The sequence below is a fragment of the Palaemon carinicauda genome, chromosome 38, assembly GCF_036898095.1.
Source record: "Palaemon carinicauda isolate YSFRI2023 chromosome 38, ASM3689809v2, whole genome shotgun sequence".
NCBI lineage: Eukaryota > Metazoa > Arthropoda > Malacostraca > Decapoda > Palaemonidae > Palaemon > Palaemon carinicauda.
Window position 1 is genome coordinate 3,661,773 of NC_090762.1, and position 15,000 is coordinate 3,676,772.

Sequence of the window (15,000 nt, forward strand, 5' to 3'; positions counted from 1 at the left end):
CCAAAGAAGATTTACACCTTAGAAGACGGCGACTTGCGTACTGCCTTTGCAAACTGCAGACCTTACAGACAGCTCTGGAAAAGCTTCAGGGAGGCCCAGCAAGACATAGTCTCCCAGATGCAAAATTTCAGTCACGAAGCTTCATCTGGGCAAAACTTTAGTGCACTGAAAAGAGCTCGCTTATGGGCTGGTAAATTCTTATCAAAAGCTCAAACCATTGTTAATTCGTGTTTACCAACGCTTACAATCAATAATACAAGCAAGCCAAAATTACAGAAAGGAGGCCCAAAATATCAACAAATCCAAAAAAGTACTGAAAATGGTCGGGCTGAAGATACGGACGAACACACATTTTCAAAATTTGGTGATCTGGAAAGTCCAGACCAATATCAACACAAAAAACTCTTTACTAGAAGAAACAAAAGGATGAAAACGGGTCGAATAGCTAATATCATCTTGAAGATGTTGACAACGCAAGGAGAAATCGACGATTCTTTGCTTTTAAAGGAACTTTTCTCACCTAATAACGGAAATAAGACAATGAAAGTAACCCAGCCAACTAAAGGTATGTCAAGTGTACAAGGGTTTAAACTCGAGCATGTGCCATGTGGCCATTACCTTAAAAGCTGCTGCTTTTTACCTTAGATTACCTTGAAAAAATTCCAATTTCCTTAAATTTCAAGCTATAGTAAAACCGAAATTACCTTAGAATTACCTTGAAACCATGAAAAATACCTCAAACTAAGGTAGGCTAATTACCTTAAAAATTTAAACCCTGGTCAGGACCTGTAATTTATCTATTGCGTTATCATATATATAGAACTTTTTATCATATCCATTAATTCATCATCTTGTATTGCCAGGTTATCACGTCCGTGCACAGATAAAAGGAGGTTATGTAAGAGATATCCCACCATATTTTCTCAGCGTAGCCGTGGGAGCAAGAATTATCAAAAATGGCAAGCTGGCTGACCTGGCTAGGTGAAGTACACTCTCTCTCTCTCTCTCTCTCTCTCTCTCTCTCTCTCTCTCTCTCTCTCTCTCTCTCTCTCTCTCTCTCTCATATGCATTTTAGATTAATTTTTTTATGAAGATTAGAAAAACAAAAGCTAAAAAAAAACTACAGTAATCTCTCTCTCTCTCTCTCTCTCTCTCTCTCTCTCTCTCTCTCTCTCTCTCTCTCTCTCTCTCTCTCTCTCTCTCTCTCTACAGTCTCATATGCATTTTAGATTAATTTTTTTATGAAGATTAGAAAAACAAAAGCTAAAAAAAATGCTATAGTAACTTTATTAAGAATGACGTTAAGAAATATATGACCACGCCAAAGTATGGCAATGTGATTGATTTCGTCGGAAGTACAATAAACAAGGAATAATATCGTTTGAGGTTCGGGGTGAGGATGACAGGTTCATCCTTGCCAAGATCCTTGGACATGATGTGTCGTACAATGCTAGTGGCATTTTCAAATCTATATCAGAAGCAGGTCTTCTTAATTCTATTTGACTTCTATGACATATTCACTTTTCTGGTTTTGATGTCAGGATGCCAGAGAACTCCAAATCATTCATTTATTCAATGTCTTTATCTATAATATGACAGATCTCAGCGTTTCCGAACTCTGACGCGTGGATTGTCTCCCGCTATCCTGAGGTACGGTGGAACTTATGCCAATTGTGTGATCTACGAGGAAATAGCTCCCGAAGACTCTCCCGTCCTGCCCTATGAAGAGCCACTGAAAGATGATCCTACAGCAGATGAATCCTTCAAAAAGGATCCTTCTCTATATCTTACCAGACCAAGGGAGACAGATGGCATTGGCGATTTAAGGATTGGAGACGGGGATGAAAACCATACTTCTTCCCATAGTTGCCCCTTCGATAAAGAGTTCCATTCGCACTACGGAGTCAAACCGGAGACCGATTCCAAAGAGTCCTCATACGATCTGCTGGCGGCCATATTTTCCTCAGCTTACAGAGGAGGTTCCTTTTACCTCAAAGATGAACCTTCTCAGTTTGACCCAGAAGATTTGTTAGAAGCTCGTTTTACAAATATAACGATGACAGGTAAATAGAGCTTTTGTTTCATATAAGTATACATTTTATTTGTCTTTGGGGACATATTAGTTGGTGTGTATATATATATATATATATATATATATATATATATATATATATATATACATATGTATATATATATATATATATATATTTATTTATTTATACATATATATATGTATATATATGTATATATATATATATATATATATATATATATATATATATATATATATATACATGTATATATACGTATATATATGTATATGTATACATAAGCAGTATATGTATATATATATATACATATATATACGTATATATACATATATAGGCTATACATATATATTTATATATATATATATATATACATATATACTGTATACATATATATACATATATGCACCTGTGTATGTATGTATGGATATATGTATCCTAATCAAACGTTTTTAAACACCAACTTTAAAAAATAAATAATAGAGAAGTTCATCTGTCACTCCACAAATATCCAATATCCTACGCCTTCCTGCCAGTATCCTTCCCATCTGTAATCGTATCCTTTATTGGCAGAGGAGGATCTAAGCGTTCTAACGGCCTTGGCCGAGGACGTCGGAATGACTTTGCTCTTTGACGTCAACCAGCTCTACCGAACGCCCGACCGAAGCGAATGGGATCCTACCAACGCCAGAAGGATCTTCCAGGATGTAGCGAGCGGAAATAGTTCGGTTATATGGCAACTAGGCAATGGTAATTGTTTCTTTCCGTGTTCTATTAGTAGTAATAATAATAATAAATAAATAAATAATAAATAATAATGAATAATGAATAATAAATAATAATAATAAATAAATAAGAATGAATAATAGATAATAATAAATAATAACTAATAATAAATAATAATAATAAATAATGAATAATAAATAATAATGAATAACAACAACAACAACAACAATAATAATAATAATAATAATAATAATAATAATACTAATAATAATAATAATAAATAATAAAAAATAATAATAATAATAATGATAATAATAATAATAATAATAATAAATAAATAAATAATAATAAATAAATAAATAATAATGAATAATAAATAATAATAATAATAAATAAATAAGAATGAATAATAGATAATAATAAATAATAACTAATAATAAATAATAATAATAAATAATGAATAATAAATAATAATGAATAACAACAACAACAATAATAATAATAATAATAATAATAATAATAATGGGCAAAGCGCCGGCTGTGGTGGCCTATTGGGAACGTCACTGCCTGACGATCTGCCAGACTGGGGTTCGAGTTCCGTTCTTGTAGTATCCGCAACCTCACCTTCCTTGTGAGGTAAGGATAGAGGGTTTGGGGGGGGGGGGGCTATAGGTCTACCTGCTGGGACACTGCAGCCATTGCCTGGACCTCCCTGGTCATAGCCTGCATGGCTGATCATATGTAGCCTATATAGTTTCTAGTGCATTGTCCTGCTGGCTAAGACATTGGCATTGTTCCTTGCCTCTGCTTTCATGAGCGGCCTTTATAACTTTATAATAATTTCTTTTTATTTCTTTTTATTGTTTATATATGACATATCAACATTTAACGTTGTTAATAGTTTATATAGGACATATATGTTTTGACGCTGTTACTGTTTTTAGAATGATATGTTGTTAATTCATTCTCATCATTTATTCATTTCCTTATTTCCTTTCCTCATTGGGCTATTTTTCCCTGTTGGAGCCCTTATTGTTTATATATGGCATATCAACATTTGACGTTGTTAATAGTTTATATAGAATATATCCGTTTTGACGCTGTTACTGTTTTTAGAATGATATATTGTTAATTTATTCACATCATTTATTTATTTCCTTATTTCCTTTCCTCACTGGACTATTTTTCCCCGTTGGAGCCCTTGGGCTTATAGCATCTTGCTTTTCCAACTGGGGTTGTAGCTTGGCTGATAATAATAATAATAATAATAATAATAATAATAATAATAATAATAATAACGGCGGTAAAGGAACATCAAATTGTCTGTTCTAATCTATCTTTTAGAGGACTGTCAGTGAGAGAAATAAAGATACGCCTTTCCTGTATATTTCCTTTCTTTTTTCAGAACCTAATGCATATCGCCATGTATTTGAGCTACCATTCTCAGGCCAAGAAGACGCCTCTGATTTTGAAAAGTTTCACCGAGAATTGAATGCCTATTTCGACCGTCCGGTCATAGTTGGACCAGATGTCACCAATCCTCATAAAAAACACGAGATAATGGCAGATGGAGTAGAAGCAGGTGAAGTGGTCCCTTTTCCCATTTCTATATAACTTCATTATAACTTCATTATGTTCATAAGGGTAGAAGAGACTCTTTAGCTATGGTAAGCAGCTCTTCTAGGAGAAGGACACTCCAAAATCAAACCATTGTTCTCTAGTCTTGGGTAGTGCCATAACCTCTGTACCATGGTCTTCCACTGCCTTGGTTTAGAGTTCTCTTGCTTGAGGGTACACTCGAGCACACTCTTCTATCTTATTTCTTTTCCTATTGTTTTGTTAAAGTTTTTATAGTTTATATAGGAAATATTTATTTTAATGTTGTTACTCTTCCTGAAATATTTTATTTTCCTTTTTTCCTTTCCTCACTGAGCTATTTTCCCTGTTGGGGCCTCTGGGCTTATAGCATCCTGCTTTTCCAACTAGGGTTGTAGCTTAGCAAGTAATAATAATAATAATAATAGAATGGCTTTTGTTAAGAATGAATAAGATAGAGTCTGATAGATGACTAATGATAACCGGGAATTGATACCACATACGTTTTTCCAACATTCAAACATTTCTTCTAATTTAGAGGGGAGATTTGTTTTAAAGATGATTAACACAGTCGCTGCCATATTCATCCTTTCTTTAACTGTCAATCATATGTGAAATTCATGTACAGTAATATTTCTTTTCGATATGAGTCTGTTCAGTATCTCTTCACATATAATGGGGAACATGAAATGATCTTACCGGAAATTAAACAAGAAAAAGACTTCATTTAGTGTCAAAAGAAGTTAGGTAAGATTTCAAATTCGACAACACCTCTATACACCCTAATGCACAATATAGCTATTAACCCTTTTTCCCCCAAAGGACGTACTGGTACGTTTCACAAAACTCTTCCCTTTATCCCCATGTACGTACCGGTACGTCCTTGCAAAAAACTTCTATTTACATTTTTTTTTGCATATTTTTTATTTTTCCAAGAGAATGAGACCAACCTGACCTCTCTATGACGAAAATTAAGGTTGTTAGGACAATTTAAAAAATGTATACTGCAAAATGTGCTTGAAAGAAAAATAACCCCCTGGGGGTTAAGGGTTGGAAAGTTCCAAATAGCCTGGGGTTAAAAGGGTTAACCCTGACTGTCATGACACTATTTCTCTCTTGTGAAATCTTTAGACTTGTACCAAGATTTCAATGAAATCATTGTAACTTTTTAGGCTTTATTTATTTGGATGAAATTTATGTTCTATGGATAAAGACAAGATAAACAAATACAGTGAATGGCCATACACATAAAAAATAGAATATTACAGTATTTATCATTACCAGAGGACAACTCCACTTAGCAGTGTTAGATAATTTAGATAATTAACAATTAGTCATTGAGCTGTTGAATAAGGTTATTTGTTTACTTATCACTCTATCATATTTGTGTTGCATTAAAGTAATGGGCATATGCATTGAATTTAATTAATGAAAGATACTTAATGAATTTTATGTAACCCTTCCATAGATTTTAAAATTCGAATTTGAGAAACAAATTTCCTGTTACTTCCAGTCCAAGATTTTACAATCGAAAAACTTAAGTAACCATTAATTCTATATATATTGTCCTTTAATTCACTTTTCATATTACAACGAAGCCCAGTTTCAAATCATATTCTTTTGAGCTTTTTATCTATTTCCCACACTCATCGGCAACTTGGATTTTTTAACAATAAATTATTTCTTCAGAATTTGCAGGCGACACTATCCAGATCCACCCTGTAACATTCTTGGAAGATTTTTTGACCAACTTAAAAGAAAACCTCTCAGCAATAACATGGCACCAGTAAGTAAATCTCTCTCTCTCTCTCTCTCTCTCTCTCTCTCTCTCTCTCTCTCTCTCTCTCTCTCTCTCTCTCTAGTAATTTTCCGGCAATATATATAAATACATTTCCTTTCGGTCACACTCAGCTCTTCCCGTTCCTTGGGTAGAGGTAATATGGTAGTTATACACAGGTGAGAGGAGGTTGGGTGTGCGTGTATGTGTGTATTTAAATATATACAGTATACACATATATATAAATATACATATATATATATATATATATATATATATATATATATATATATATATAGATCTATATATAGATCTATATATATATATATATATATATATATATATATATATATATATATATATATATATATATATATATATAGATCTATACATATAGATCTATACATATAGATCTATATATATAGATCTATATATATATATATATATATATATATATATATATATATATATATATACATCTATATATACATATTATATATATACATAAATATAATTATATATACATATATAAATATACATATGTATATACATATACATTTATACATATATATACTGTATATATATGTATATATTAATATATATATATATATATATATATATATATATATATATATATATCTATATATATAGGCTCCAATTGAGAAAATTGACTATAAAGTTTTAAAACTTCAAAAGCCATGACTATGGTTTTACGAGATATTTCCTCAGGTTTGAGTTTTCGGAAATGTTATGACGCTAACAATTTCATGATATGCATGAAAAAAGGAAACTTCATATAATTAAACGATTGTAAATTTAGCATGAGTCTACCACACGTGTGCTTAGTCAGTTGATTAGCATATGATTGATGGCACGATCGATTGCAAATGACAAAATTAACAAATAACGCAGACAGACCCTTATATTTTGCATCAGGTTAGATTTGTGAATACTGATTATCTGTAGAATGACAAGTACCTGATTGATGGCATGATTTATCGCAAGATAGATGAACAACAATGCTTAAGTTGACAAAAAGTATGGTATAGTCAAGTTGACCATTATTACATACACTATAAGGAAATAATAATAATAATAATAATAATAATAATAATAATAATAATAATAATAATATAATATAATAATAAAAATATATAATAATAATTAATAATTTAATGAATAATAATTAATAATTAATAAATAATAAATAATGAATAATAAATAATAATTAATAAATAATAATTAATAATTAATAAACACTAAATAAATAATAAATAATAAATAATAAATCATACTAACAACAATAACAACAACAACGACAATATTAATATTAATATTAATATTAATATAAACATTAATAATAATAATAATAATAATAATAATAATAATAATAATAATAATAATAATAAAATTGAAGCCTTAGTAATTATTTTGGGACAGACCGGGTGTAAAATGTCAAAAGTTATGACTGAAAAAGCCGCCACTTTAAAAAAGAAATATACACAAGAACGTCACCTAAACTATGGTTCCCCATCTTATCCAATCTACCGGGGCCTGGGCCCCTTGTGAAATCCCCCCCCCCCCCCACTTAGATTGCCTTATCCTCAGCTTACCATAAAACTAAGTCTCAACTGGTTTCAGTCATGGCAAGGCAACACTAAATCATATTTCTTAAATCGTAAAACTTGCTTCATTTTATCGTATTTCAAACTAAGATGAAGAAAAATTCCCCATCCCGTTATTTACTATAGGAAAACAATTATATATCGTTTCCCCAGTATGTTTTCCCCCACCCAAAACCCCGAGTTCCCACTGGGGTCCCCCATTATCGTAGGATATAGATGTATATGTATTTCTGAAACTATTCATTTGCGACGGAAACGAGTGTCATTTTTGAAGAGATCGTAATTTTTTCTGTAAGAAGCAGTAGTTTTTTTCCTAGGTTACATTACCATGGAATAATATACAAAATTACCGAAAAATTCCCCATAAATAAAATCCTTTTGACTATAAGAAAGTTAACGAATGTCCTAATGAACTACATTCACCCCGTAAAATTAATGAATAATGTTAAAACTAACATGCAAAGCAACCAAGAGTAATGATAATAATGACAGCATGCAAAAATAAGAGAGGTCAGTGGTCCACACTTACGTTCAGCCGCGAAGTAAACACTGGTGGAAGCTAAAAACTGGTTTTCTGAGAATCCAAAACGATAGAAAACCCACTATTTAGGCTAATACCATTCGATACAGTGATTGTGGCACATCAGTACATTCCCTATCACTGTTCAATATTATCTCCAGTATCAACACTTTCTAAAATAGCCAATAAACTAAAAATAACACAGGAAAGTTCATGAGATCAAATAGGGACCTCACAAATGTAAACAAACAATCACCCAACCAGGGGTCACGAGCGTTAAAATTTTTGAAAAAATATTGTTTTCATAATTTGTATCAGCAGAGTTTTTTTTTCTTTTATGTTAAACTACAATTATTATATTAATTTTAAGATATAATTTGACTTATTAAGTACTAAAAAAGTAACATTAATGTAAATTATTAGCCTTTACGCTACCGTATCCCAGCTTCTCCGATCAGCTGATGACCGAAAATGAATTGGAGTAAGAAATGGATATTATTATTATTATTATTATTATTATTATTATTATTATTATTATTACTATCCAAGCTACAACCCTAGTTGGAAAAGCAAGATGCTATAAGCCCAGGGGCTCCAACAGGGAAAAATAGCCCAGTGAGGAAAGGAAAAAAGGAAATAAATAAATGAAGAGAACAAATTAACAATAAATCATTCTAAAATAAGTAACGTCAAAACGGACATGTCATATATAAACTATTAACAGCATCAAAAACAAATATGTCATAAATAAACTATAAAAGACTCATGTCCGCCTGGTCAAAAAAAAAAAGCATTTGCTCCAACTTTGAACTTTTGAAGTTCTACTGATTCCACCACCCGATTAGGAAGATCATTCCACAACTTGGTAACAGCTGGAATAAAACATCTAGAGTACTGCGTAGTATTGAGCCTCATGATGGAGAAGGCCTGGCTATTAGAATTAACTGCCTGCCTAGTATTACAAACAGGTTATGGTTCAAATTAAGCTCAGCCAGTTACTCTCAGCCACAAGGTATAATCAATTTGACCTGCAACCGTATTCTATTTCCCAGATTTTACACGAACTTAGACTACCATTCGAAAGGGGAAATATTGCTATCGAGGCGTACGATAGTGAAAAAAGACCAAAATATCTATACTCACATACATGTAGGCTATACATATTTTGATATCTATGTATATTTGTATAAGGAATGTTCATGTCAGTGGTTTTTGTTATGTGTTATATCTGCGGGTCTGCTGTTTCTATAATTAACTTTTGCCCGTTTTAGGAGTTCTCTAATGACATAAGATAAAAAGTGTGTATATTAGTACGTTATAAATTATCTCTTCATGAAATAAATTATCTCTCCATGAAATAAATTATCTTTCATCTCTTCCAATCCAGTTTCCCTTTGTGATCGTAACCAATCTGTTTTTTTTTTTTCTTTCAAGTTATTACATCGACGGGAGGACTGCAACTGTAGATGACTTCCTATCTGCCGATCTCCTGAATGAACTTCCTTATTCAATCTCCCAAATCACCCGTACTCGCGATCACCTGGCTCCTGCGACTCCTATATGGCTAAGTAAATAAAAAAAAAAAGTTACTTTTTGATATTTGACTCTCTCTCTCTCTCTCTCTCTCTCTCTCTCTCTCTCTCTCTCTCTCTCTCTCTCTCTCTCTCTCTCAAGGTATTTAACTTAAAGATTCTCCTAACCATCTTCCGTCTAACAGCCGAGACCAGCTCAGCCTATGGAGGAGGAGCTAAAAACCTTAGCAATCGGTACGCCGACGGATTTCTTTGGATGGACAAACTGGGAATCTCGGCTCAGATGGGGGTCGATGTGGTAGCCAGGCAAACCCTCATTTATGACAGCTATGCCCTCATTGATGAATACATCACACCTGAGCCGGTATGAATATATAGAAATAGCTGTTTAAAATTTGCATTACTTGAACATGAGTGTGTGTGTGTACTGTATGTGTGTGCTCTTATAGATTTAGCTTTCTTCTAGTTGTACATTACGAGAAAATGTGTCTTTCATAGTATCATTATATCTTAGTCTGCTCCTTTGACTTCTTAAGTAAATTGGGAACTTGCTAGACTTCATAGCAATAAATAAATTAATATTATAAGGAATCACAAACTGTGATACATTACTAAATCTGAAAACGTATATCATTATGAATATATGAGATTTGAAGAACAATTGAGAGCAAGATATTATATTTAACATAAATGGAATTAGGGTTAGGAGAGAGAGAGAGAGAGAGAGAGAGAGAGAGAGAGAGAGAGAGAGAGAGAGAGAGAGAGAGAGAGAGAGAGAGAGAGAGAAGAGCAATTTACCCATAAAGATGTATGCTCACTTTCTACAGTAGCTTCTGAGGGATGCAAGAATTCCGTCGAAAATGTTGTTTTGTTAGAATCTTAACTTGATTATAGTCTCCTCAGCATCGAGACCCGACACAATTGTATTTAAATAACTTATTTTCTTACCTCCAGAGTTACTGGCTTTCCTACGTCTTCAAAAAACTAGTTGGGGAGAGAGTCCTGAACCTGACAATGAAAGGAGCTTCACCCACAACGAGACTCTACGCTCATTGTCAGAAAACCTCGCCCATCTACTCCTACCAATCAGGTAGGCTCAGTTCAGCTGAATTGTTTGATTTAAATTAAGTCGTAATATAATCTAGTTATCCTTTTATCCTATCATCATTTAATTAGGATTTAATTATTGACAAGGATTTCAAAATCCTTATATTTAAAGGCAATCATTGTTAGCATTATTGTAAGAAATGTCATCCTTTCAAAGCGGTTGATATATTATGACCATTGTAAGTCTATGCATATGGGTTTGCAATCCATTCTTAGTTTTTTTGTGCATGCGTGGTTTGTGGATTGTGAAGGCTAGGCAAGCAGTTTTGTCTGTCCTGAAGGATTGTATTGTATGCAAGCCTTATAATGCTAGCACAGTGAAGTATCCTTCTCCTTCGCTTCCTTCTTCCAGGGTTAATTTGAGTGTGCCTTTTGCTCATACTGCTGTGGTTTGTACAGGCCACTTATGGTTGAGGGAGAAAAATGGAGAAAGATTTAAGGTGTACATTCTTATTTTCACTTGTTCCAATCTATGTCAACTTTGCTTATATTTTCATTCATATCCCATTTATGAAGGATATAATTTATTTCATAAATAGGAATTAAAACCAATTGATTTTTGTTAATTATTTTCTATATTATATCTATGCTTAGGGTTGCGTATTGTGGGATTCTTTTATTCCTTTTAAGTATATGGTATTTATATTTACGGCGTTATGTTCATGTAATTAAAAGTAGAGGACATGATAAAGTAAGTAGTTAGATGCCATTATAACTTTATGCCATTATAATTTTATCTCTTTACCGCTGATGACATTAGTTAGCATCACAGCTATTCCAATATCGACTATGTTTCAATTACCTAATCCTGCATTTTTATAATCGATCTAATTAAATAGATTTTCATCTAGTTTAATAGACGTATTTGATACCCAATTGGTAGATCTAATTAGCTTAAGTAACCTGTAAAAAAGGGATCAATACTGTTGCAACTTTCTGTAGCATTTATAGATTGTTCGTGAAACATTTTTATATTTGATCCAATTAAATAGATTTTTATCTAGTTTAAGCTAATTAGATCTGGTAATTGGGTATCAAATATGTCTATTGAGTAACCTGTGAAAAGGGATCAATACTGTTGCAACTTTCTGTAGCATTTATAGATTGTTCTTGAAACATTTTTATAATTGATCCAATTAAATAGATTTTTTTATCTAGTTTAAGCTAATAAGATCTACCAATTGGGTATCAAATATGTCTATCGAGTAACCTGTAAAAAGGGATCAATACTGTTGCAACTTTCTGTAGCATTTATAGATTGTTCTTGAAATTCCTTTCCAGGTAACATTGTCATCTTCGGTATGAATTTAGACAGTAAGTCGGTAGATGTTTCGTTATCTGGGATTCATCAGAGCCACTTCATTGAGCAGTATCTCCTGGAGCCAGCATATGGAGATCTGCAGTCGAAGTAAGATATAGTGAAATTTCCTTCTAAACAGTATTCTTAACTCAGCCCCGGAAAGACATTCATTTTGTTATGACAAACACAGAGATTCAATATACTTTGGTCTAATATGCTTTGGTCTAATTAACATTATATAGATATTTTATTTCCCTTATTAGGCTACTGAATATATAGCCTATAACATATGTAATTTTCCGGTGTTTTTCTTCATAGTTTTCTTATAATCTAATTTCTAAAAATATTTAATTTCCCAATTCGTGAACTTCACCATGTACGTTTTTGGGCTTATAGCATCTTGCTTTTCCAACTAGGGTTGCAGTTTGCCTACTACTACTACTACTACTACTACTGCTACTACTACTACTACTACTACTAATAATAATAATAATAATAATAATAATAATAATAATAATAATAATAATAATAATAATAATAATAACTTATACAGAATGGGATTTCCCATGTTAGTAACCAGTACAGAATCTTATACTTTCTTGACAAGTGATCTCACTAATACAATATTGCCATATCGGTAACCAGTACAGAATCTTACACTTTCTTGACAAGTGATCTCATGAGGACAATCTTGCCATATCGGTAACCAGTGCAGAATCATACACATTCTTTACAAGTGATCTCATGAGGACAAGCTTGCCATGTCAGTAACCAGTGCAGAATCTTATACTTTCTTGACAAGTGATCTCATGAGGACAATCTTGCCATGTCAGTAACCAGTGCAGAATCATACACATTCTTTACAAGTGATCTCACTAATACAATATTGCCATATCGGTAACCAGTACAGAATCTTATACTTTCTTGACAAGTGATCTCATGAGGACAAGCTTGCCATATCGGTAACCAGTGCAGAATCATACACATTCTTTACAAGTGATCTCAAGAGGATAATCTTATAGCAGCTTTACCTTTCTTCTTGCAGTGCAATACTCTTGAATGGGAAGGCTTTACGGATGCTGTCAGACGAAGAACTGCCAGAGCTATCTTCTGTGAGATTGCCAGAACAGCAGTTCCAGATCCCTCCTACTACCTTCGGATTTTGGGTCTTTGTGAAAGCTGGCTTTGAGGAATGCCCCGAAGAATATGAATTCTGATCAAGGCGGTTGAAGACCGTTGACAAAATGAATTGCATTTTTTCCGACTGATTATAAAAATTGCAAACTGTACCTTAACGTACTTTCATCATTGACCGATTTCAATCATTTTTTTTCAATGGTGTCAAATAAACATTGACGTCATCTATTGCACGTTTTACAATTGTTCCAAAACGTTTAGACATTCATACGATGTTTTACCATATAATTAGGTGATACTTTCGAATAATAACTTATCGGTTTTCTTTTCTTAGTTTTACCAATTCAAATTATTTTTAACTGGAAATATCTCTTAAATAATGCAATGACTTTTGGATTTCTTTGGTACCTAGAATAATTTTATTTGTATTGCTTAAATGCCGTCATTCTAAAGAAAGCTAATAAATTAATGCACACAAACATATATAAATACATATGCTGTTATGTATATATATATATATATATATATATATATATATATATATATATATATATATATATAGGTGTGTGTATATATACATCTATATATATACATATAAATATATATACATCTATATATATATATATATATATATATATATATATATATATATATATATATATATATATATATATATATATATATATACGCACACACGTATATATATATATATATATATATATATATATATATATATATATATATATATATATATATATATATACACATCTATATATACAGTATATATACATATATATACATACATACATACATACATACATATATATATATATATATATATATATATATATATATATATATATATATATATATATATATATATATATAAAGAACGGTAGAGAATATATCGAAACTGACGACATAAATCCCTCATCTACCAAAACTAAAGTTAAAGAATTGTAGGAATAAAAGACATTTAGAACTAACTCTCAAGTAAGGGCTATGGCTTTCCCATGGAAGAGGAATGATAGAACAGGGTCATAGAGGAAAAGAGACGAACGCGACAGTGAACAATAAAAAGGGAAGTAATAGAATAATGGATTGAAATATACGGAAAAGAGGACTTGAGCGAAGATAATATTACCTTTAACGTAATGGAATAAGAGGAAACTGTTCCAGCAGAGGTGAAAATTTAATACTGGCTGTTCCCGTGAGGAAGTGCTCGTTCTGGAATACCGTCAGTTTCATCTAAAAACACAAATACTGAGGATTTAGGATTTGAGAATTGAGGATTCAAGGATGGAGAAATAAGACGAACTCTGAAATTCTTTACCATATATATGACCCATTCTTTTCTTAGAATATTTCAGATCGTTCCACAATAATCATAAATTTAATATTATTCTTGGGATTATTAGATAAATGAGTCTTTTTATTGTTTATATATGACATCTCTGTTTTTGACGTTGTTAATAGTTTATATAGGACATATCTGTTTTGACGCTGTTACTGATTTTAGAATGATATGTTGTTAATTTATTCTCATCATTTATTTATTTCCTTATTTATCTTCCTCACTGGGCTATTTTTTCCTGTTGGAGCCCTTGGGCTTATAGAATCTTGCTTTTCCAA

General features: G+C 31.9%; 1 protein-coding gene across 1 annotated transcript in view; it reads left to right on the forward strand.

Moving 5' to 3' along the window:
• LOC137630073 (heparanase-like) overlaps nucleotides 1-13,854 on the forward strand; it is an 18,577-nt gene extending 4,723 nt beyond the window's left edge. The window contains exons 2-12 of the mRNA XM_068361562.1: nucleotides 1-565; nucleotides 864-981; nucleotides 1,600-2,063; nucleotides 2,622-2,798; nucleotides 4,180-4,356; nucleotides 6,069-6,156; nucleotides 9,727-9,860; nucleotides 10,010-10,188; nucleotides 10,779-10,914; nucleotides 12,213-12,339; nucleotides 13,277-13,854. The exon at nucleotides 1-565 is cut by the window's left edge and continues 183 nt beyond it. Coding sequence (XP_068217663.1) covers nucleotides 1-565; nucleotides 864-981; nucleotides 1,600-2,063; nucleotides 2,622-2,798; nucleotides 4,180-4,356; nucleotides 6,069-6,156; nucleotides 9,727-9,860; nucleotides 10,010-10,188; nucleotides 10,779-10,914; nucleotides 12,213-12,339; nucleotides 13,277-13,448 — 2,337 coding nt within the window. The 3' untranslated portion in view covers nucleotides 13,449-13,854. The remainder of the gene's footprint in view (nucleotides 566-863; nucleotides 982-1,599; nucleotides 2,064-2,621; nucleotides 2,799-4,179; nucleotides 4,357-6,068; nucleotides 6,157-9,726; nucleotides 9,861-10,009; nucleotides 10,189-10,778; nucleotides 10,915-12,212; nucleotides 12,340-13,276) is intronic.
• Nucleotides 13,855-15,000: the final 1,146 nt, after the last annotated feature.